Here is a 22,739-nt window from a genome sequence, read left to right as displayed (position 1 = left end):
TATGCTTAATTGGTTATGGCCTTGCTTTTTTTTTTTTGCATTTCCCCAGCTGCGAATGGTTTCACTCTGATTCTGGGAGTTTACACTGTTACTTGGGTTTTTACCACACTTCTTTATCCTCGATGATTCTCCGTTATGTATGCTTGTCATTGGAATAATTCTTATACCATTTTCCACCTACATAGTGTCAATTTCAATCAGGCTGCACCGAATTACAGAAGAATAAGTTGGACAAGTTTTGGTATAGGATTTATTTATTTTGGAATGGTTGGAACTGGGCATCATATGATGTTAGTTACTCACTACTGTATATTTTGTATTGAATTAATCCCTAGGTGGAGATCAAGGTTTCAAAGTATCAAAATCGAGTCCTTGTATATGGCATAGAGGGAGGCTTTCCTATGTTTTATGATATTGACGGGCGTGGCAAAGAAATTTTTCCCACAGGTATCATGTCCTTGTTTTCCGTTCTCTTGTCCCTATCTGTTCTTGCATATTTTTCCTTTCTTTCCCTTTTTTCTAGTATGTGGTCTGCCACACTTTACTAGTTAGTTATTTTCAATGAAGTTGGTCTTAGCTTGACCGTAAAGAGGTCAATATAAGATAGGCATTAATCTCACTTCCTGCTTTGGGTCAATGAAAATACGAAAAAGCTTTGCTAGCATATCTGCAGGTTATTCACATCTTTGTTTGGTTGATTGTCTTCCGTTTCAGTTTATGCCCTCTGGAAGGTCCCTGATCTCTTGCCTTCTTTCATGCTGTAAGGGGGCGAGGTTTCTCGATATGTTATTGGAGGGGCAGATTTGATGTTTCCCGGTATCAGCATACCTGCTGAAGGTTTACCATCGTTTATGGCTGGGGAAGCATGGGCGGTTAAAGTTCCAGGAAATCCAGCTCCCATTGCTGTAAGCTGCTGTGCAAATAGTATATGCTATGTTTTGAGACAACGTTGGTTCATCTATTTATGTAACTAAGGTTAGGTCATAATCTTCTTACTGGTCAATATCTTTACAGGTGGGAACTACTACTATGAGTTGCACTGAAGCATTAAAAGCTGGATTGCCTGGAAAAGCCTTAAAAATTGCTCACTATTATGGTGACTTACTTTGGCAAGTATCTGTGGGAATTGACATAGGGATATGAATTATTCAATTATATGATTGACACATAGAAATCTTCTGTTAGTTAACATTGTTGTGGAATATATTTTTTTTCTTCAGGGAATCAGTTGAGGGCCCTTATGTGCCAAATGCAGGTTTCTTAGAAGATGCTGTTTTTGAGGATCCAACATTGTCATCAGCTCAAATTTCTGCTTCATTTGATGGTGCAAATGATGGATCACAGGATCAACTGAATGGCATTGATGATGAGGAAATGGGGCAACATGTTGATGTTGCTGATGTGAAGTCTGAACCAAGTTCTGCTTCGGTTGCATTGCTGAGGAAGTAACTGCAAATGTAGGTGATCTGAAGCTAACAGATGATGATTCTGCTAATCAGTCGACTGGGGAGAATCAGCATCCTCTTTCTGCCGAGGATGTGGACATGCTTTTGGAAAAATGCCTTTTGCAAGCATTGCATACAACAGTCAAAGACAAAGACCTTCCCATGCCCGGAAGCACTCTATGGTTTGGTAAAGATATAATCTTTGTGGAACTTTGCGTGATCTCTCTCTACCCTCCCTGTGCATATACTTCATTTATAAGAACTCATGATTTATTTTGTGGTTCTGCAGGTCAAACTATGTTTTACCTTGTAGGCCTTCAGGCATCACACTAGACATCAAGAAATCATCACACAAGAAATTATCAAAGTGGTTACAAGCTAAATGTTCTACAGGATTGGTGCGTTATGCTTTCATTTTCCTCTTTCTCATAAGTGGCCACTTTTTTAGTTTTAACCTAGTCATTTTGAGGGTTAGCTGTATTGGTATTTTTGTAGTTTTGATTCTGAACACATTCTGCACATCCTTATGGTGTTGTCAGCGGTCAGCACCTTTATGTATTAATGCATGGTTTTGCTGCTCTATTCTTGACTCTGGTGATTCTTCATTGTATTTGATAGTCATAGTGCATACGTGGTTTGTTTAAACTTTTAGACATGGGCAAACTTTGTCCGTTTATCCATACACAACTACTGTTTAAACTTTCTTCAGTTTAGTGTATTTGGTTGTGGTAACTTGTGTATTTAGTGTATTCAGTTTAGTGATTATTTGTATATTTTTTGTTTATTTTATTTACTTATTTTTTACTATTGAACTATGGTTTACATATATACTTGTATATATACACATATAACAACATTTTACCCATACTCCATATGCACTTTAGTCGATTTGATTGTCTGGGGATAATATTTCTCGTCACATTATTGAGGATTCCTTCCGAGAGTTACTGATGATACACTTATGTTTTTCCTTAAGGTAAGAAGGGGCTGGAGGTTCTGGTTCAAGGTGGAGTGATTGAGAATCTGGCAAAGCACTTTATTGAACAATATGGGATCCCAAAGAGATACATTGAGGTTCTTGACAAAACAAGGAGATGAGAGGTTGAGAAAGGTTAGTATATCTTCTTGATGGTAATGAATGAGAGGCAAGCTGGGAAAAATTGTTCTTTAGCATGTGGAGAAATTGTTGTTCATCAATTCTAAGAACCTGTTTGGTTTATGTTTATGATTTTTGAAGAAGAAGAAAAAGGGAGACACGAGTTTTTTAGAAATAAGAACAAAGTTCAAATGGTTTTTGTTTTTAATGTTATGTACTCTCATCCTCTGCCTCACCCCTTTTTCACTCATCTCCTTTTTTTTCTGTAGTACGAAACAAAAATCTTGTTAGTGCCTCCCTTAAAATTATTGGATTTGCATTGTCCAAAAAATAAAAAGTATTGGAACCTCTCTTTCCCCCTGTCTTTATTGTTTTGCTGGCATCTGTGGACTGGCAAAAATACCTGATACGCTCTTGCGTAGTTATCTATGGGATTTGTGGTTCAGTGACTTCAGTCTATTATTTCATCATAGTTTTGGTTCGTTCTTTTTTTGTTTTAGGAGAAACTATGAATCTAACACAAGAAATTGCGCTCAAGTTCTTTTTTTCTTTCAGGTAATAATTAAGAAGGTCATGGTTTGAATTGGAGAGATGGGCATCATTGATTAGAGTGGAGGAATGAAGTGCATGTGCTTGATACATCCCGTAGATGTGTATAGAGAGGGCTTAATATCTTTTGTTGAACTTGATTTCTCAACTGGTGGGGTTGGGAAAAGGAAGAGAATGGAGGGTACCATGGATTACTTTATGCAACATTTTGTGGTTGTCTGTTGAAGTATTGAGAGAGGAAACTACAATAGTTTTGTCTGGTAATGTTCTTATTTTTGTTTCTATTGAAGGATGATCATTAGTTATGACAAAAGAAAAATATTAGAGAATGGAAAATCTGCTGAACCTTTCCCAGCTCATCCAGTTTGGAATCACCCATACTCGAAACCGACTGCTCCGGCTAGTTCTCAGTGGAGCTTTTAAGTTTTAAAGATGTTGCCTAATGTTGCCTCTTCCAAACATAGTAGCAGTTTATCTGGTTTGGCCTTCGTACCCCCACTACTGCTGCCATAGCTGATGGGCAGTGCCCATTCGCGTGTGGACTAACCCGCTTTATTTTCATAAACGGAATAACCCAAACTCTTTTGCAAGGTTTTATTTTTCTAATCCGGGCAACGATTTCACATTCTCAACAGTCGGCAAGAGTAACAATGGCTCTTGGAAAGAACATGAAGAGCGAGGAGCATGAGGAAATCCGCACTTATTCTCTCTTCCCCTTTTGTTAAAGGCAACCCCCACTAGAATACACCTTTTGACTGGAAAGGAGCACTTTAGTTCTTTTTATCTTCCTTTTGTCAAAAGGAATCCGCAATGAACGGTTTGGGGACAAACTAAGCAATACCTAATGTGAGCGACTGACATGGGTTCGAGCCTGCTTGCAACAACAAAACAAATGCGGTGGGCCCCAGGTGACTTGGATCGCATTGACTGACTGGTAAGGTCTGGAGACCAGTCTCCTTCTGCTAAAGTCTTCTCGATCTACAACCATCCTCACCCATTTCTTTCACCTAGTCTCTCTCTAATCTCACTAAATCTACACTTCTCGATCTCAGTCTCGTCCTCAGTCTCATCCTTGCTTGCTTCTCGATCTTGTTATAGTTTCTGTTCAAGTACTGCGGCTACGTGATTCTCATATTTTAACACTGAACCGCAACTTCAAATTGACCCCAAACTCAGGTTAAAGCTCCATTAATTTCTCCTTATTTACGTTGTTTTGCTATATATCTACTAATCCATTCGTTTCAGTATAATATTTGGCGTTTATTTTTTTTCCTAGTATTTTATGCAGCTCTACTGATGATTTTTTTTTGTAAAAGAGGCTTTAATGCCAATTGTTTATGAATTTCTATTCAAAATTACTTGTGATCAAATTAGTTTCCCACCAAAAAGCAAAGCAACTAATGTTTATCGCTTCATACTCGATTCGTTTATTAGAATGAACGTTCATATATAGTGGATTTACAAGGAAATCCATCATTGTTTCTATTTTCTAAGCAGCAGGACAGTAGGTTCAATTGGAAATGAGCACAGAGAGCTCTTCACCTCCTCGGTGGAAATATGATGTCTTTTTGAGTTTTAGAGGTGAGGATACTCGAAAGGGTTTTACAGACCATTTATACACTGCATTGGATCATCAAGGAATCACAACTTTCAGGGATGATCCTGAACTTCACAAAGGGGAAGCTATTTCTCCAGCACTTTCTGCTGCAATTGAAGAATCAAGATTTGCCCTCATTGTTCTCTCACAAAATTATGCATCGTCAACGTGGTGCTTGGATGAACTTGTGAGAATTCTTGAATGCATGAAAGCAAGAAAAACTGTGCTGCCAATTTTCTATGATGTTGATCCCTCTGATGTACGAAAGCAAACAGGGAGTTATAGAGAAGCCTTTGCTAATCATGAAGAAAGGTTTAGGAATGACGAAGAGAAAGTGCGGAGGTGGAGATATGCTTTAACAGAAGCGGCTAGTTTCTCAGGGTGGAATTCAGAGGAATGGTATGCATATACTCTTTTGTCTAATTTACGCATAGTCGAGTTTTGTGCTTTTCATTGTGTTATTCAGAAATAAAATAGGCAGATAATCAACTGAGCTTATGAGGCTTTTTAAATGCCATTACAAGAATATAAAGAAATCAAGTCCAATGCAGAGACATTTTCATAAACTAAATTCCTGATAAGTTTAGTCTATTCTATGTTGTAGGTATGAATCAAAGCTCATAAGAGATATTGTTGAAGTTATATGGACAAAATTGCAACCTGCATCATTCAGTTATGCAGAAAATCTAGTTGGAATTTACTCAAGATTGCAGCCGCTCAATTTGCTTTTAGGTGCAGGGGTGGATGACGTCCGCTTCATTGGTATATGGGGAATGGGCGGGATTGGTAAGACTACTATGGTAAGAGCGGTGTATGAGAGAATCTCTCGTGAATTTGAATTTAGTTTCCTTCTTACCGATATTAGAGACTCCGTTGAAAAAAGTGGTTTACTTAATCTACAAAAGCACCTTCTCTCTGGGATTTGGACAAAAAAGGCCGACATTTTAGACCTTCATGAAGGAGCCACCATAATAAGGAGGTTGTTAGGTCACAAGAAAGTTCTTCTCATTCTTGATGATGTGATCCATTCAAGCCATTTGAAATATTTGGCAGGAAACCAAGATTGGTTTGGTTCAGGGAGTAGAGTTCTCATTACAACTAGAAATGAGCATTTATTGATCGAACATGGAGTCGAGAGAAGATTGAAGGTTGAGGAATTTAATGATGAGGATTCTCTTCAGCTTTTCAGCTGGAAAGCATTCAAAAGAGGTTACCCTGAAGAGGATTTTCTTGATCTGTCTAAATCTGTCATAAATTATGCCAAAGGTCTCCCTTTAGCTCTTGAAGTACTGGGCTCTTTTTTGCATGGAAGAGATCTAAGTGAATGGAACAGTGCATTGAGAAAACTAGGAAGAGTCTGTAACTTGGAAATTTTTGACATACTTAAAACAAGTTATGATGGTCTAGATGATGAAGAGAAGACAATATTCCTAGACATTTCATGCTTTTTTTGCGGAAAGAAAAAAGATCGAGTAACAGAAATACTGATAAGTTGCGATGTTTCTGCAATTATTGGAATAAAAGTCCTTATTGAAAGATCTCTTTTGACTGTTTCATATGGAAGACTACAGATGCACGATTTGCTGCAAGAAATGGGTCGGGAAATTGTCCGTCGGGAATCTACTAAGGAGCCAGGCAGGCGCAGCAGGTTATGGCTTCCAGAAGATGTCAAACATGTCTTGACCAAAAATACTGTAAGAGATTTAGTACAAGAACAATTTTAGTTACTGTTTGCTAATGATAAGTTAGTATAATATTCTCAAATTCTTAGTCCTAATATTTTTTATTGGTGATGTTTAATAGGGAACAGAAGAAATAGAAGGCATTGTTCTGCACTCAACTGAGGCTGGAGTAAAGGTGGACGTGAATGCTAAATCCTTTTCAATGATGAATAGATTGAGATATCTTGTCATTAAGAATGTGAACCTATCGAATGGGCTTGAATGTCTTCCCAATAGTTTACGGATTCTTAACTGGACCGGGTATCCCTTGAAATCTCTCCCAACACATTTCAACCCTGAGAAGCTACTAGAACTTAACTTGTGCCATAGTTGCATTGAACATTTTCCGTTGGAAATAGAGGTATCAATTACTTACATAATATTTGATTACTTACAGCAGAAATTGTTGCACGTAAAAGCTAATTTTCTTATGCTTTTCCTTGACAGCCTTTATACAATTTGAAAACTATTAAACTCAGTGACTCTTTGAATCTTGTCAACACCCCAAACTTTAAAGGTATGCCACATCTTGAGGTTCTGTTTCTAGAAGGTTGTACAAGATTATATGAGGTTGACCCAGGAGTTGAAGTGCTCAAAAAACTTACGATGCTGAACTTAAAAAATTGCAAGAATCTCGTGCATTTTGCAAGCAGTGTACGTGGCTTAAAATCTCTCAAAGTTCTTAATCTTTATGGTTGCTCAAAGCTCAAAAAGCTACCAAATGACATGGGTCATTTACAAAGTTTGGTCGAGGTTGATGTGAGTGGAACTTCTATACGAGAACTACCGTGCTCTATCGGCATGCTTGAAGGACTTGTTTCTATGTCCTTGAGAGATTGCAAACATCTGGTGTGTCTTCCAAGCAGTGTAGGTGGCTTAAAATGTCTCAAAGATCTCAATCTTTCTGGTTGCTCAAAGCTCAAAAAACTACCGAATGACATGGGTCATTTAGCAAGTTTGGTCGAGGTTGATGTGAGTGGAACTTCTATAATAGAACTACCTTGCTCTATTGACATGCTTGAAGGACTTGTTTCTATGTCCTTGAGAGATTGCAAACATCTGGTCTGTCTTCCAAGCAGTGTAGGTAGATTAAAATGTCTCAAAGATCTTAATCTTTCTGGTTGCTTAAAGCTTGACAAATTGCCAGAGGAGTTGGGCCATATAGAGTGTTTGGTAGAGATTGATGCGAGTGGAACTCCTATACGAGAACTACCTTGGTCAATTGGCATGCTTGAAGGACTTGTTTCTATGTCCTTGAGAGATTGTAAACATCTTGTGTGTCTTCCAAGCAGTGTAGGTGGCTTAAAATCTCTCGAAGATCTCAATCTTTCTGGCTGCTCAAAGCTTGATAAATTGCCAGATGAGTTGGGTCTTGTTGCCTGTTTGGAGAAGTTTGATGTGAGTGGAAGTGGCATAAAAGAAGTGCCATCCTCTATTGGTCTTTTGAAAAACCTCAAAAAATTATCTCTTGCTAGATGTAAAGGAGAGTCACCTCAATCATGGAACATGATGTTGAATCCTTTTCAGTTATTGCGAAAAAGAAGTCACACTTCGGCAGGATTGTCGTTGGCCAATTTGTCTGGTTTGCATTCATTAACCAAACTGGATCTAAGTGACTGCAATCTTTCTGAAGAAGCAATCCCCAGTGATTTTGGATGCTTGTCCTTGTTAAGAGAATTAGATTTGAGCAAAAATCAATTTGTTAGACTACCTGAGAGCATCGGCCAACTCTCTAGACTTGATTATCTCCACTTGGATTGGTGCTGCAAGCTTCAGACATTGCCAGATCTTCGAACTGGTTTATGGGTAAACATCAGCAACTGCATTTCATTAGACACATTGCCCAATCAAATAGGAAAATTGAAGTGTGTTAACTGTTTGAAAATGGTGGAGGATGAAAGCTGTAAGAGTACAGCACTTTCATTGCTAACACGCTACCTGAAGTTTCAACATTGGACTTCTTCCGGATTTACCCGTAATTTTCACTTTGTTGCTCCTGGAGATGAAATTCCAGAGTGGTACAATCACCAAAATGTGGGGTCCTTGATAACTGTAGAGCTGCATCCAGGCTGGTTTACCAACAAGTGGTTGGGATTCACCTTCTCTGTCGTTTTTAGACCACTCCCGCCTTCGGGTGATTGGTCCGTTGCATGCTTCTTGACAGCCAATGGAAAATCCGTGGCTCGCTTTGCTCTATCTTATGGGGAAAAGTGGGGTCGACCTGTGTTGGATCACATTTGGTTCTTCTGTTGGCACCGTGATAATCCCGATAATTATTATTACGTTGGGGGTCAGCTTAATGAGTGGCAAGATAGCTACTATCGGCTTGAATTCTCATTTAAATTGGAGGGGGACTGCTGTAGAGCATGTGATGGGAAAATTATGCTAGCGAAGAAGTGCGGGGTCCGTATGATATATGAGGAAGATGTGGAAGAGCTTTGGCAAACATTATTGAAGCAGAGCAATCCCAAGCGAGGCCGTCAACTCTATGATGATGATGCAGCATCTAGTAGTACTGCAACTGGTGCAAGTCTGGAAGAAGAAGAAGAAGAACCGCATCCAAAAAGATTTAAACGACTGGAGCTTGACGGTGCAGGACCTAGTGACCAGAAAAATGATTAATGCAATTTTTTGTTTCTGAAAATGTCTTCTTGTCTTCGAATGAACACATGCTTGTTGATCCCCTCCTATTTTTTATTTGATTAATTATGCCTACTGGTGTGATTGATCCTTTGCTCCATGAAGCAGCAATATTTAGTTAGTCCCAAATTGTGAATGTCTCTTTTATTTTATGACCACTTATATATCCTGGCAAACAAATTGGTACAGAATTGGAAATCGAAAAACAACAAAGGTCATTGTCTTGTTTCAGTAACATGAACTGATTGCAATTGCACGAAATGCTTGACTTTGTTAATAAATGCAGAAGAGTCATCCAACTCAGGATAAGCATAGAAAGTATGAATGGCATTTGGAAACACCACCAGCTCCGCTTGTTTCCCGCGTTCTTCAATCCCTCGTAGTATCTCTTCTGCCAATCCTGCAACGGATCAAATCCCCCAACAAACACAATCGTCGCCGGAAAATCCACCCCCGAAATATCCACCGCGTTCGGCCCGAACACATTCACCACCGGGTGGTCCCGATCCGATCCGCCTTCCACATCCAGTCCGTCCGCTCTACGTTCACCAGCGGCACACTCTTCAGTCTCTTCTCCGATTCGGTCCGGTCTTCTCCTCCGAAAAACAGCTGAATCGCCAAGATCCCGACCACCTTCAGATCCCGAAACTCGTGCCCGCTCGCTCTGATCGCCACGTGATGCGCTATGTGTTGAGAATATATACATCCCACATGGGAAAAATGGGACCTTGCCTATGCGTTTATAAGGGTTTGGGCCACTCCATCCATTGCCAATTGGTTTTGGATGTGAACCCCAGACTACTTTATCATGGTATCATCATGGTGAATATAGAAACTCTGTAAAAATCTGAAGAAAAACTAAGAACAAAGCCTAAATTGCAGATGGAGAAGATGAAGAACAATGAGAGAGAACAGAGGAAACTGATAATGGTTTTTCTCTAGGAAAATCTTTACACAAATGACTTGCTTACATATAGTAAAGCTTAACTCCCTATTTATACTAACTTGATATTGTTGACTTTGACCCTATACTCTTTAACATCCCCCCTCAAACTAGTTCTTGGTTAGTGCTTGGAGAACCAAGAACTAGTTTGGAACAGAGTAAATTTGACAAAAGTTTCAACCAGGAGAAATGAGTGGTAATTGCCATAGCTTCATAGGCCGACAAGCCTGCCTACAGTTCAGTAGAGGTCTTTCAAGAGAAGTACAAGGAAGCTGCCATGTGCCTTTTATCAATAGAGTGTCAATCCAACTTCCATCATTCGCCTCGTGGAGCTTGTACATGTTATTGCTCAAACAACTGAAGCTGCTCTCATCACTAACATCACTTTCAGTTTCTGCTTCTATGAAAGGAACCTCCGTCATATTACTCCCATTTTGCTTATTTATTTCTACAATTCCATCGGCATTAGTTGCAAGCTTGACCTGATCCTCAAATTTTTCACCCCTTTTTGAAATATCTGTATGGTTCACATCCATGGAATCATCGTCACTCTCAAGACTAAAAGAAACTACACCTTTAATTTGGTCTGATGTGTTCCCTGTACTTTTTGTAACCAGATCTTTAGAAAGATCTTCTGATGATGTCACAGAAGCTGGCTGATCATTACTGTTCACCACAGTGGTCTCCAATCGGGATGAAAATGTTGTTTTACCTGGAGTAGTTTCAAAGAAAATAGGAGATGAAGCGCCAAATTGAGTGCTACCAAAGGTTGAACTTGATTGGCCAAATGCAGGAACACTTGTTGTAGTACCAAAAGTCGAGCTACATTGACCAAAAGCTGGGTTGGTGTAGGTACTAAAGGCTGTGGTATTCGTTGAACCAAAGGCTGGGAGACTATTAATGTCAAATGCAGGTTGAGTTCCAGAGGTGGTGCCAAACATATTGGAGAACCCTTGCTGCTGCGAATAGTTGTGGTGAAGAGCAGGAGCATAACCACTATTTTGAGCTATGTGTCCACCATTTTGGGCCATAAATCCACCATTTTGAACCATAGAATTATCATTTTGAGGTGCATAACCATAAGAGGAAGCAGATGATGAAAAGTAATTTCCATTTCCAACACTATTATGTAGCATATATCCAGAATTAGATATTGACTGTGGAACATCAACATTGGTAGTGAATGGGAGCAGGTCTTGACAAATTGGGGGAGCATTAGGCACACTAAGAGCTGAACTTGATAACATGCTATTCTGTGGTATCCCAAAAAGTGTAGTAGAGCTAGGTGATGGAGCATTATAATGATGAGCATTACAGGCACAAGATGAGGTATCATAATGGTTATAAGCAGGTACACCAGGAATCAGATTAGTATTGGTAACATTAGGCAAGGAACCAACATTTGATGCAGCAGTGTGTAGAGCATGTGTCATAGAATGTTGGAAAGTAGAGCAAAATTAGCATCTTGTATAGCTGTTAACATTTAACACATTCACTCTATATCATCACATTGATTCTATATTATTAGACATTAATAGGGCTAGAATAGCTTTCTTGTTTTGTATCCTAGAATCAAGCTGTGTTATTGTATATATGTGCTACAGATCAATAGAGCAATTATCTCTCCAGCAAATCTGTCTTTGTTGTTTTTCATGGTATCAGAGCAGGACTCACAATCCTGACTCTTCTCTAGCCTTCCTAGCAACAAATTCACAAAAGCCATAATCACCATGGCTGGTGATAACGTCCCATTACCACCACCCAATTCCACCAAGTCAAATAATCCAACATCTGATATCTCAAATCCATTCTTCACTCACCATTCAGATCATCCTGGATTGGTCTTAGTCTCCAAACCATTGAATGGAGACAATTACACAGGTTGGAAGAGGGCTATGACAATGGCTCTCAATTCTAAAAACAAGCTCGGTTTTGTGAATGGTTCAATCAAAGTTCCATCACCCGAAGCTGACCCAGAAGGATATGCAACCTGGTCAAGATGCAATGACATGGTCCATTCATGGATCGTTAACACAGTCAGTTCTGAAATTGCTAACAGTATCATCTACTATGCTACAGCTCATGAGGTATGGGAAGATCTAAGTGAGCGTTTTTCACAAGGCAATGCACCTCGCATATTTGAAATTCAGCGAGACATCGCTTCACTCAGGCAAGAACAACAATCAGTTTCTGCATACTACACGAAACTGAAAAGTTTATGGGATGAATTGGCATCCTATTCAGAAGCATCACAAGGAGCACAGACAGATCAACAAAAGCTCATGCAATTCTTGATGGGATTAAATGAGACTTACAGTGCAACCCGCGGTCAAATCCTCTTGATGAATCCCCTTCCAAGTGTCAGACAAGCATATGCTGCAGTTGCACAAGAAGAAAAACAACGTTTCGTTGCAGCGGCGGAGTCCAGTTCAAGCACCGCCGCTATGGCTGTCCGGAGTGGCGGCCGGCCGAACCAGATCTGCAGCAGAGGAGGTCGTGGTGACCGACCGAATCTTCAGACCGGTCGAGATGCCAAACGCGGCTTCACCGCTCGTTTTGGTTCAGGTCGAGGAAGGGGAAGGCCGCATTGTACCTATTGTGGTGATCCAGGACATTGGGTCCAAACATGTTTTCACCTAATTGGTTTTCCTCCAGGTCATCCCAAAGCAAAGCACGGATCGGGAAATTTCCCCAAGAAGCACACCGCCACACCAGTCGCGCCTTCTATCGCACCCTCTCCTTCTGCTAACCAGGTTCATGCGACAGGCATCGTAGAAGAGGAGAATGGATCAGCAATTACTTTATCTGAGGCCCAATTCAAACAGTTTTTAGCTGCTCTCCAACAAGCCCAAAAGCCCAATCCAAATACTGACTCGAGTTCTAAGGCAAATGCAGTAACGCAGCCAGGTTTGTCTAGAGTCGCTTCCCGCAATTGGATAATTGATAGCGGGGCGACAGATCATATTACTTCGTGCTCTAAATTATTGCTTCCCAGGTCCCTCCCACGCGTCCTTCCTGTCCTGCCATAGACGCCAATCTTGGCGCTTCCTCTTTACCACCTCCACCTCCGCCTCCTCCTCCCATCCGTCAGTATTCCAGGCGTCCCAAGCCGCCTGCCCCACCGCCCCTTGTCCCACCTCCTTCGTCCTTCTCCACCCCTGTTCCTACCCCCCTGTCGTCCCCGGTGCCAGGATGGGCCCCATCCCCACCATCTTCTCCGTCTCCTCCTCCCTCACCTCCACCTGCAGCTATTTCCGACCCTCCTCCTCCAGGCCCACCACCGATCTGTCGCTCCACCCGCTCCACTGCACCGCCTGCTCGGTTCGCCGATATCGACTTCTCCAAGCCTCAATCCAATGCTTGCTCTTACCAATCGCCCTCTTTCCTGCCAGGTCCTTCCAAAGGTACGCGGTATCCATTGGCAAATTATGTCTCTTATCATCGTTACACTCCTGCCTACTCCTCTTTTGTGGCTCAGCTTAGTGCCGTCTGTGAACCGACCTCTTATTCTGAGGCGGTTACTGTTCCGGAATGGAGGGATGCCATGAGTTCTGAATTGGAGGCCTTGCAGGCCAACGGTACCTGGACCCTTACCACGTTGCCCCCTGGGAAGATCCCTATTGGTTGTAGGTGGGTTTACAAGGTCAAGCACAAGTCTGATGGTTCGATTGAAAGATACAAGGCTAGGTTGGTGGCCAAAGGCTTCACACAGTTAGCAGGTATTGACTATCAGGACACCTTCTCTCCTACTGCTAAAATTGTTACAGTCCGTTGTCTCCTTGCTTTCGCTGCGTCTCGTGGTTGGTCCCTTTATCAACTCGATGTTAATAATGCCTTTCTCCATGGCAACCTGGATGAAGAAATTTATATGTCTCCACCGCCTGGGCTCCGGAGACAGGGGGAGGAGCATTTGGTTTGTCGGTTGCATAAATCATTGTACGGTCTGAAACAGGCTTCAAGGCAGTGGTTTTCTAGATTTTCAGAAGTTATTCGGTCTGCTGGCTTTGTGCAATCTAGAGCAGACTACTCTCTTTTTACCAGGAGACAAGGCAAGTCTTTTACAGTCTTATTGATATATGTTGATGATATATTAATTACTGGCAATGATCCTGTGAGTATAGCTGATGTCAAGAAATTTTTGCATAAAACATTTCGTTTGAAAGATCTTGGCAATTTAAAGTATTTTCTTGGCATTGAAGTGTCAGCATCTAAGAGAGGGATATTTATTTGTCAGCGCAAGTATGCGTTAGAAATTATAAAAGATGCAGGATTATTGGGTGCTGCTCCTATTGACACACCCATGGAACGTGGATTAAAGTTGTCAGATAAGACTGAGTTACTCAAAGATCCAGAGAAGTATAGGTGTTTGGTTGGAAGATTGATTTATCTCACAGTGTCAAGGCCGGATATTACATATCCTGTTCATATATTAAGCAGGTTTATGCATTAGCCTCGAAAAGCTCATTGGGAAACAGCTTTGCAAGTGGTACGCTACCTCAAGTCAGCTCCTGGTCAAGGCTTGTTCTTTTCCTCAAATAGTGATCTTCGACTACGAGCTTTTTCTGACTCAGATTGGGCAGGATGTCCACTTACAAGAAGGTCTACTACAGGGTATTGTGTGTTCCTAGGGCCTTCTTTAATTTCATGGAAGTCAAAACGTCAGAAAACAGTCTCTCTTTCTTCAGCTGAAGCAGAGTATGGTGCTATGACAGGAGCTTGCTGTGAATTAACTTGGCTACGTTATTTGCTTCAAGACTTGGGGATTTTACACCAGGAAACGGCATTGCTCTATTGTGACAACAAGGCTGCTTTACATATAGCAGCAAATCCAGTGTTTCATGAACGTACAAGGCATATAGAAATGGATTGTCACTATATCAGGGATAAGATTCAAGATGGTTCAGTGGAGACACAATTTGTGAGTTCTGGAAATCAACTGGCTGATGTTCTAACTAAAGCTCTTGGCAAGGAGGACTTCGAACTTATGATTCGCAAGTTGGGTGTGCAGGATATCCACTCTCCAACTTGAGGGGGAGTGTTGGAAAGTAGAGCAAAATTAGCATCTTGTATAGCTGTTAACATTTAACACATTCACTCTATATCATCACATTGATTCTATATTATTAGACATTAATAGGGCTAGAATAGCTTTCTTGTTTTGTATCCTAGAATCAAGCTGTGTTATTGTATATATGTGCTACAGATCAATAGAGGAATTATCTCTCCAGCAAATCTGTCTTTGTTGTTTTTCATAGAACAATTTCCAATATAATGAGATGGAAAGATGGCTTGAGATGATGTCCCTGTACTTGATATCCCATATTGCATACTTTGAGATGAATTGGCAAGACTATTTTGTGCAATCATAGCAGCAAGAGTGGACAATGACAAAGCTTTATGCTTTAATTCAATCTCATACTCAGCAGATAATAACAAAGACCTAACTTCCTCCATTCCAATATCATTTTTGCCTCTGATAATCTGTCTAGTGGGACCATATTCAATAGGAAGACCAGCAAGAATCAAACCTTTAACATCTTGATCTGATATTCTAACACCAACAGAAGCTAATTGATCTCTAGCACTCTTAAATTTCAGCAAATATTTTTCTATACAGTCAGAACCCTTCTGAATACTTTGCAATGTAGACTTTAATTTCATAATATGCAACTCTGAAGTACTAGCATATCTTTGTTTAAGAGTAAGCCATACCTCCATTGATGTCAGACAACCAACAACTAAAGTAAGAGCGTCTGGAGAGAGTGTAATGATAATCACAGAAATAACATAACTATCTTGCTTCATCCATTTTTCTCGATCAACAGAGTTATTCTGGAGAGAGCCATCATCAGCAATGAGAAATTGAGGTGGACAGGGATGAGACCCATCAACATATTTCAGTAGACCATGGCCACGAAGGTAGTGATGCATCTGGAAAACCCAGGTGGGGTAGTTTGTTTCGTCAAGTCGAACAGAGATAGCATTACAAAGTTGATTCGAGGTCGCCATTTCAGATCTTGATGAGAACAGCTACAAGATTGAATCTTGAAGAAGAATGGACTTGAATCTTTGAACGAACTTCGTGAAAAGTAAAGCAACTGAGAAATTGAGAATGAACAGCTACAAATCTATTAGAAACTTTGAGATTTCTTCACTGGTAATTATACAAATCGTGCTTTGCTTGATGATTTTGCTTCGTAGTTGTACAGGGAATTTGGTATTTGTACAAATGATGAAAAAGATGCAATTTCTAGGGTTCTCAATTCGGTGATTTGGGAATTTATGTTTGGTAATCAAAGAAAAAAGAAGAAGATTGCAGCGGAAAGAAACGAGATGAGCACAGGTCAGGCCACCATGAGCTTTGATCATGTTAAAAATCATGGTGAATATAGAAACTCTGTAAAAATCTGAAGAAAAACTAAGAACAAAGCCTAAATTGCAGATGGAGAAGATGAAGAACAATGAGAGAGAACAGAGGAAACTGATAATGGTTTTTCTCTAGGAAAATCTTTACACAAATGACTTGCTTACATATAGTAAAGCTTAAGTCCCTATTTATACTAACTTGATATTGTTGACTTTGACCCTATACTCTTTAACACTATGTTCCCGCCGGAGCTGTCCCCGGCCAGAAAACACTGCGCAAGATTCGCGCCCTCGAACAAGCTGCTTTGACTGTCGTCGATGAACTTGAGGAGGTCGAAACCGTCGTCGTACTGGCACGGATACCGATGCTCCAGCGCGAGGCGGTAGTTGACGGAGACGACGACAGCAGGGATCTCCCGAGCGAGGCGTTGACAGAAGTCGTCGTATGGTTTTGAAGAGGCGGACATGAAGGCGAACCCGCCGCCGTGGAAGAAGACGATGATGGGGAGTTTGGTGGTAGCGGCGGTGGGAGTGTAGAGGCGGAACCAGAGGTTGCGGGAAGGGTCAGCGGCGACGACGACGTCGGAGCTCTTGAGGTTTTGTTACGAGAGAGGGTTTGTAGTCGAACAAGTTAAAGAGGCGACGGTTGATGGTGAGGTTTGAGCGGCGAGAGGCGTCGGCTGCGAAGGAAGCGGCGGAGACGAAAAGGCGTACGGTCCATGGCAGATCTGGTGAGCTTTGGATTTCGGCCATCTCCCCTGTTTTGCTGTTGACTATGGACAACGTAATATTTAAGAGTGAAGTATAAGCGAAGGTGATGGCGGATTTGTCTACATTATGAGGATGGATGGATGGATGGATAGGATATTCAAAATGTAGCCCCACCCGCCACAAAGTCCGGATTGATGACAAATAGACGATCCCCGTAGGCACGACTTTGCTTCCACTTGACGAGCACGCTTTGCATCGGTCAAGTGCAAATAAACTGTGAAAGAGTAAAGGCGTAATTCTCCACTTCCAGTACAAATTATTATTCTACTGCATGCAACAGCAAGCATTCATCACAGAATTTAATTAGCAATGCGCTGCTATCTAAATTTTGGCCAACACCAACAATTTGATTTCAGGGGACACCGTGCCAGTAAAAGAGATTGTTAGTGTGATCAAGTTTTTTATCAGATTTGTCACAACAACTTATCTGAATCTAGAAACGGACGAGATTGATCATCATAGTTCTCCAAATCACAAAACGGATGATCTCTTTACTGATCATCAAGACATCAACTACTGACCAGTTTTTCCTCAACTCCAAAATTATGCTCTCTCAATAGACAACTACAAAATGTTGCATAAAGTATTCCATGGTACCTCCGCTCTCTTCATTTCCCAAATCCCACAGCAGAGAAATCAAGTTCAACAAAAGATATTAAGCCCTCTCTATACACATCTGTGGGATGTATAAGCACATGCACTTCTTTTGCTCCACTCTAATCAATGATGTCAATCCAATCCAAACCATGACCTTGTTAATTGTTACCTAGAAGAAAAAATGAACTTGAGCGCAATTTCTTGTGTTAGATTCATAGTTTCTCCTAAAACAATTGAAGTAAGAACCAAAACTATGATGAAATAATAGACTGAAGTCACTGAACCACAATCCCACAGATAACTACACCAGAGCGTATCAGGTATTTAAAAAAAATAATAATAAAAGAGTAAATGAGGGAGTCGGCACCAATTTTCTTTCCCCTTTTGTGACTGTCAGAACTCAGAAGGGAGCTGCACTAAAATGGGAACACTTTTTTTTTGTCAAAAGGGAATCCACACTGAGAAATCTCCTTTTGTTTTCTGACAAGTTCCACGTGGTTTTTGACAGATTTGTTCTCAATAATTTTCTCTTCAGCCTTATCAAAACCATATATCGATGATCCAATTTTTTTCCGATGACATATTGATGATCCAATTTGCTATCGAATCTTGTTCGAAATCAGGGAGATACAATTAGATATTGATTAAATTAACACACATGCTAATGACATTGAGATTATCTCAATAAGAATAAAAAAAAAATGTAGCTAGAAAACATAAAGCATGTGAGAGTAATTCAGAGGTTAGTGGGATCCTAGATATAGGCTTTGCCTATATGCAAGCTTTTTTGATTTTATTAAAATTCGACATGTATATCCTGAAGAGTGTAGCTCATCTGAGGCTCCTGCATTCTTGCAAGGTGTACTTTATGAAGACAACTGTAATGCTTCTATACCATGGGGTATAGATATTACGTCCTGCCCGTTGCAACAAAATTTACTTAATAAATAACATGGACGTGGGGAGCCTTCCAGTTTGACTGAGTTCTAAACCCTATTATTCAAAAAAAAAAAAAAAGCATTTCCTATGCAATTTCATTAAGAAAGAGAACAAATGAAACCGTGTTAGTGTTTTGTATCCTCTCTATAGTCATCTTGTGTGTTTTGCTATGTGAGTCATATTCGAGACTTGAGAGCTTGTGTTACTTGTAAGCTGTAACCTTCTTATAAGCTTTTATCATAAGTCATGAAAATTGCTTTGTTGAATGTTTCTTTAATCTGAATCCATCTAGCTTGTTTAAACCGGCAAGTTAGAAGGAAGCCTGTTTCCTTCAAAATTACACATCACTAAGTCAAAGACTACCACTAACAATTTGATCCCCACATTTCTTGGTCAATCATATCTATAACTTGATCAGAACCAGAACCAATTCTTGGCTGGCGCGGAACCATAACCCATTTCCCTTCTCTTTCTTTCTGCGAAGCAAAGAAGGAGACTCTCACTTATATGTAACTAACCCAAACATTATTGAAGCAGAGCAATACCAAGCAAAGGCCTTCAACACTACTATGATGATGATGATGCAGCATCCAGTGCTACTGGCAATACCAAGCGAGGCATTCAACACTACTACTATGATGATGATGATGATGCAGCATCTAGTAGTATTGCTACCGGTGCAAGTCAGCAAGAGGAAGAAGAACCTCATCCAAGAGGATTTAAACGACTCAAGCTTCTTTTATTTATTTTATGTTTTATTTTTTATTTTTTAAAAGATGACTCGAACTAGGCCTCATCATTTGACTCGCGAATTAAGTGAGCCAATGGAGACCCGCAAGGCCCGCAGGCTTAAAGCCCGGCCCGACCCGCCTCGGTGGGTAGATGGCCAGGCTTGGGTTAGGGGTTTAAAACCCGGCCCGACCCATCAAAATCTCCTCAAAGCCCGCCAGGCCCTGCCTATAAAATCCAGCCAAGCTCGGCCCTGAAAAGCCAGTAAATTAATTTAATTAGCTTAATTTTATTTACTTTACACTTCCATAAATTGTTAAAAATAGCTCGGGTGTCCAAAATAATCAAAGAAAAATTTCACAAACTCGTCATGTAGTGCGTGTTATTATTGTATCCGAAGCCTCTTATCCGCGATCATCACGCCATCGGTCAACTAAGAAGGAATGCAAGTGACGACGGTTGACCAATTCGATTGAATTCGAAAATATAGTGAAATTAGCTAAATTTTTTACCACACTCATAAATTATTAATAATCTCATCCAACGGTCGGTTTTTCTGTTTTCTTTAAATTGATAGAGATTGCTCTTTGGAGTGTATGATATATATAAATATAGGTTTATAAAAGTAACCAAGTTTGACGTAATTGATCGAATTCGAAACGATAACCAAATTGGCTGGATTTTTTTCAACAACCATAAAACATTACAATCTCTCCATCGAGCGGTTGGTTTCTCCAAATTCATTTTCCACTTCATGGTTGCTTTAGAATGAACCTCAACAATTTAAATGCAATGTATAAGTCATACAACTGTAAAAGGCAAATTGGTATAGGCTAACGTCTTTGTAATTAAAATTGAAATTTTTATCTTATGTCCACTCACATCCATAAATGAAATATTTACAAACGTGATGTGAAAAAATAAGCACGTTTCGCAGTCGCCACGCCATCTGTCAACCAAGAAGGAATGTAAATGACGATGGTTGACCTATTCGATCGGACTAAAAAATATAGTGAAATTGGCTAAATTTTTTACCACACTCATAAATTATTGTAATAATCTCATCCAACGGTTGGTTTTTTCATTTTCTTCGAATTGATAGAGATTGCTCTTTGGAGTGTATGATATATAAATATAGGTTTATAAAAGTAACCAGGTTTGACCAAATTGATCGAATTCGAAACGAGAACCAAATTGACTGAATTTTTTACAACCACCATAAAACATTACAATTTCCCATCGAGCGGTTGGTTTCTCCGAATTCATTTTCCACATCATGGTTGCTTTAGAATGAACCTCAACAATTTAAATGCAATGTATAAGTCATACAACTTTAGGTGGCAAATTGGTATAGGCCAACGTCTTTATCATTAAAATTGAAATTTTTATCTTATGTCCACACGCATCAATCCATGGAATATTTACAATCATAGGGAAAAATTCACCAACAGTGTCTGGACACTTTGGTGACTTTCACAATGATACCTGAACTCTAAATGTTATCAATGTGATACCTGGACTCATTTTTTCATATCAACGTCGTACCTACGACCAATTTCCGTCACGGAGCAGTTAAATTTTGCATGTGCAATGCACGTGAGTCACTTAATAAAGACAAAAAACCGATTTACCCTCGGTAAAAATCACTAACGGTGTCTGGACACTTAGGGGACATTCAGAATGATACCTGAATTTACAAAGTTATCAATGTGATACCTGGACTCATTTTTTCATATCAACGTCGTACCTACGATCAATTTTCGTCACGGAGTCATTAAATTTTGCACGTGCGATGCACATGAGTCACTTAATGAAGACAAAAAGACCGATTTACCCTCAAAAGTTTTTTTTTTCCTTTTCTTTTCTTTTCTTTCTTTCTTTCTTTCTTTATTCTTCTTCTTTTTCGGTTTCTTTATTCTCTCCTTCTCTCCTTGCCAAAACGACCGTTTTCGGAGAACCCACCATCGAATATGCAGGAAGAAAAATGGGGGAGAGCCACAACAACCTCCACCACTAGCGAAATCGTGGAGGCTCGAGGCCACATTCTAAGGGCCACCGGCCGGAAGGACCGCCACAGCAAGGTCTGCACCGCCAAAGGCCCCAGGGACCATCGCGTCTAGCTCGCCACCCACACCACCATTCAATTCTACAACGTGCAAGACCAGCTGAGATACGACCAGCCCAGCAAGGCCGTCGATTGGCTCATCAAGAAAGCCAAGGCCGCAATCGACGAGCTCGACGAGCTGCCGCCGTGGAACCCGAACTCAACTTCTGTTCAGACAACATCTTCTCCGACAGTGCCGATATCCGCCGAGCAGGACACGCAGAACGAGACCCTCCATTTCTCAATGGTGGAGGCTCCGAGTTCTTTGTCTGTTAATCGGCGAGGAGCAATGGTGGGTAGCAACGGAGTGGCGAGCTGGTGAATCAGAACAGCTCGAATTTTCTGCAGGTGAGGATGGTGTGGAGGCTGAAGTTGTTAATCTTTGGCTGCCTACAATTACCTCTTATCGAAGTTGGGCTAGAGGCCGAAGTTGTCGGATAAACAGATGAAGTTGCAGGTGAGGATGGTGTGGAGATGGTGTTGCATGTCGGGAACGACGGAGAGGATGGGGGGGTGGGATTGGAGCTGTGATTTGAGAGTAGAGGGCTCGTGAGGTCTGAGTTTCTGATCAATGGTGTATAAAAGGGGGTCGAAGGAGAGAATGAGAGTGGTGATGGCTAAGTCGTCGGCGGTGGCAGCGGGGATGAACTTGGAGCGAGCGGCGAAGCCTCAGTGCACAATTGCAATTTGCTGTAGGATTTGAAGTGGGTGGAACCAAAAACATCTGCGGTGCATGAAGGTGGATTGAGACGCAGCAGCGGTGTTTGATCAGCAATCGGCGGTGGGAATCAGACAAGCAAGCTGATGATGATTCAAATCAGGGGAAGAAGAAAGAAAGAAAGAAAGAAAGAAAGAAGAAGAATAAAGAAAGAAAGAAAGAAAAGAAAAAGAAAAAAAAAAAAACTTTTGAGGGTACATCGGTCATTTTTGTTTTCATTAAGTTACTCACGTGTAAAATTTAACGGCTCCGTAACTGAAATTGGTAGTATGTACAACGTTGATACGAAAAAATGAGTCCAGGTATCACATTGATAACTTTGTAAGTTTAGGTATCATTCTGAAAGTCTCCTAAGTGTCCAGACACCGTTGGTGAATTTTTTCCTAAAACAAACTGAGGGCAAAAAAGTTTTTGCCCTCATTTTTGAGCTCATGTGAGTCACACGTGCTCACAGTTGACTGAGACGTGATGGAAGTTCGCCAGAGGTACGACGATAATACGAAAAGTAAAGTCTAGGTATCACA

At 40.6% G+C, this 22,739-nt stretch overlaps 1 protein-coding gene and 2 pseudogenes across 3 annotated transcripts; 2 read left to right on the top strand and 1 right to left on the bottom strand.

Annotated features, from left to right (window-relative positions):
- Positions 1 to 22,739, top strand: part of LOC112170331 — a 45,529-nt pseudogene that overhangs the window by 926 nt on the left and 21,864 nt on the right.
- On the top strand, positions 4,036 to 9,123 carry LOC112170328 (TMV resistance protein N). Of its 3 annotated transcripts, none has more exons than XM_024307583.2 (5): positions 4,036 to 4,266; positions 4,591 to 5,086; positions 5,292 to 6,381; positions 6,491 to 6,769; positions 6,856 to 9,123. In XM_024307583.2, exons 2-5 carry the CDS (start codon positions 4,611 to 4,613, stop codon positions 9,028 to 9,030), a joined length of 4,020 nt encoding a protein of 1,339 aa, XP_024163351.1. In that variant the 5' UTR covers positions 4,036 to 4,266; positions 4,591 to 4,610; the 3' UTR covers positions 9,031 to 9,123. The 3 variants fall into 3 exon arrangements, with proteins under 3 accessions (XP_024163351.1, XP_024163352.1, XP_040365571.1); XM_024307584.2 differs by having other exon boundaries at positions 4,588 to 5,086; XM_040509637.1 differs by having other exon boundaries at positions 4,036 to 5,086.
- Positions 9,181 to 17,208, bottom strand: LOC112170333 (annotated as a pseudogene).

The sequence above is a fragment of the Rosa chinensis genome, chromosome 6, assembly GCF_002994745.2.
Source record: "Rosa chinensis cultivar Old Blush chromosome 6, RchiOBHm-V2, whole genome shotgun sequence".
NCBI lineage: Eukaryota > Viridiplantae > Streptophyta > Magnoliopsida > Rosales > Rosaceae > Rosa > Rosa chinensis.
The sequence above is the reverse complement of the archived record's forward strand: the minus strand, read 5'-3'. Positions and strand labels throughout refer to the sequence as shown.

Excerpts from the sequence above, each read along its gene's own strand:
- LOC112170328 (XM_024307583.2), top strand. The coding sequence starts at position 4,611 with ATGAGCACAGAGAGCTCTTCACCTCCTCGGTGGAAATATGATGTCTTT. Across the intron at positions 5,087-5,291 it reads GGGTGGAATTCAGAGGAATG|GTATGAATCAAAGCTCATAA; the intron begins GTATGCATATAC and ends TCTATGTTGTAG. Across the intron at positions 6,382-6,490 it reads ATGTCTTGACCAAAAATACT|GGAACAGAAGAAATAGAAGG; the intron begins GTAAGAGATTTA and ends GATGTTTAATAG.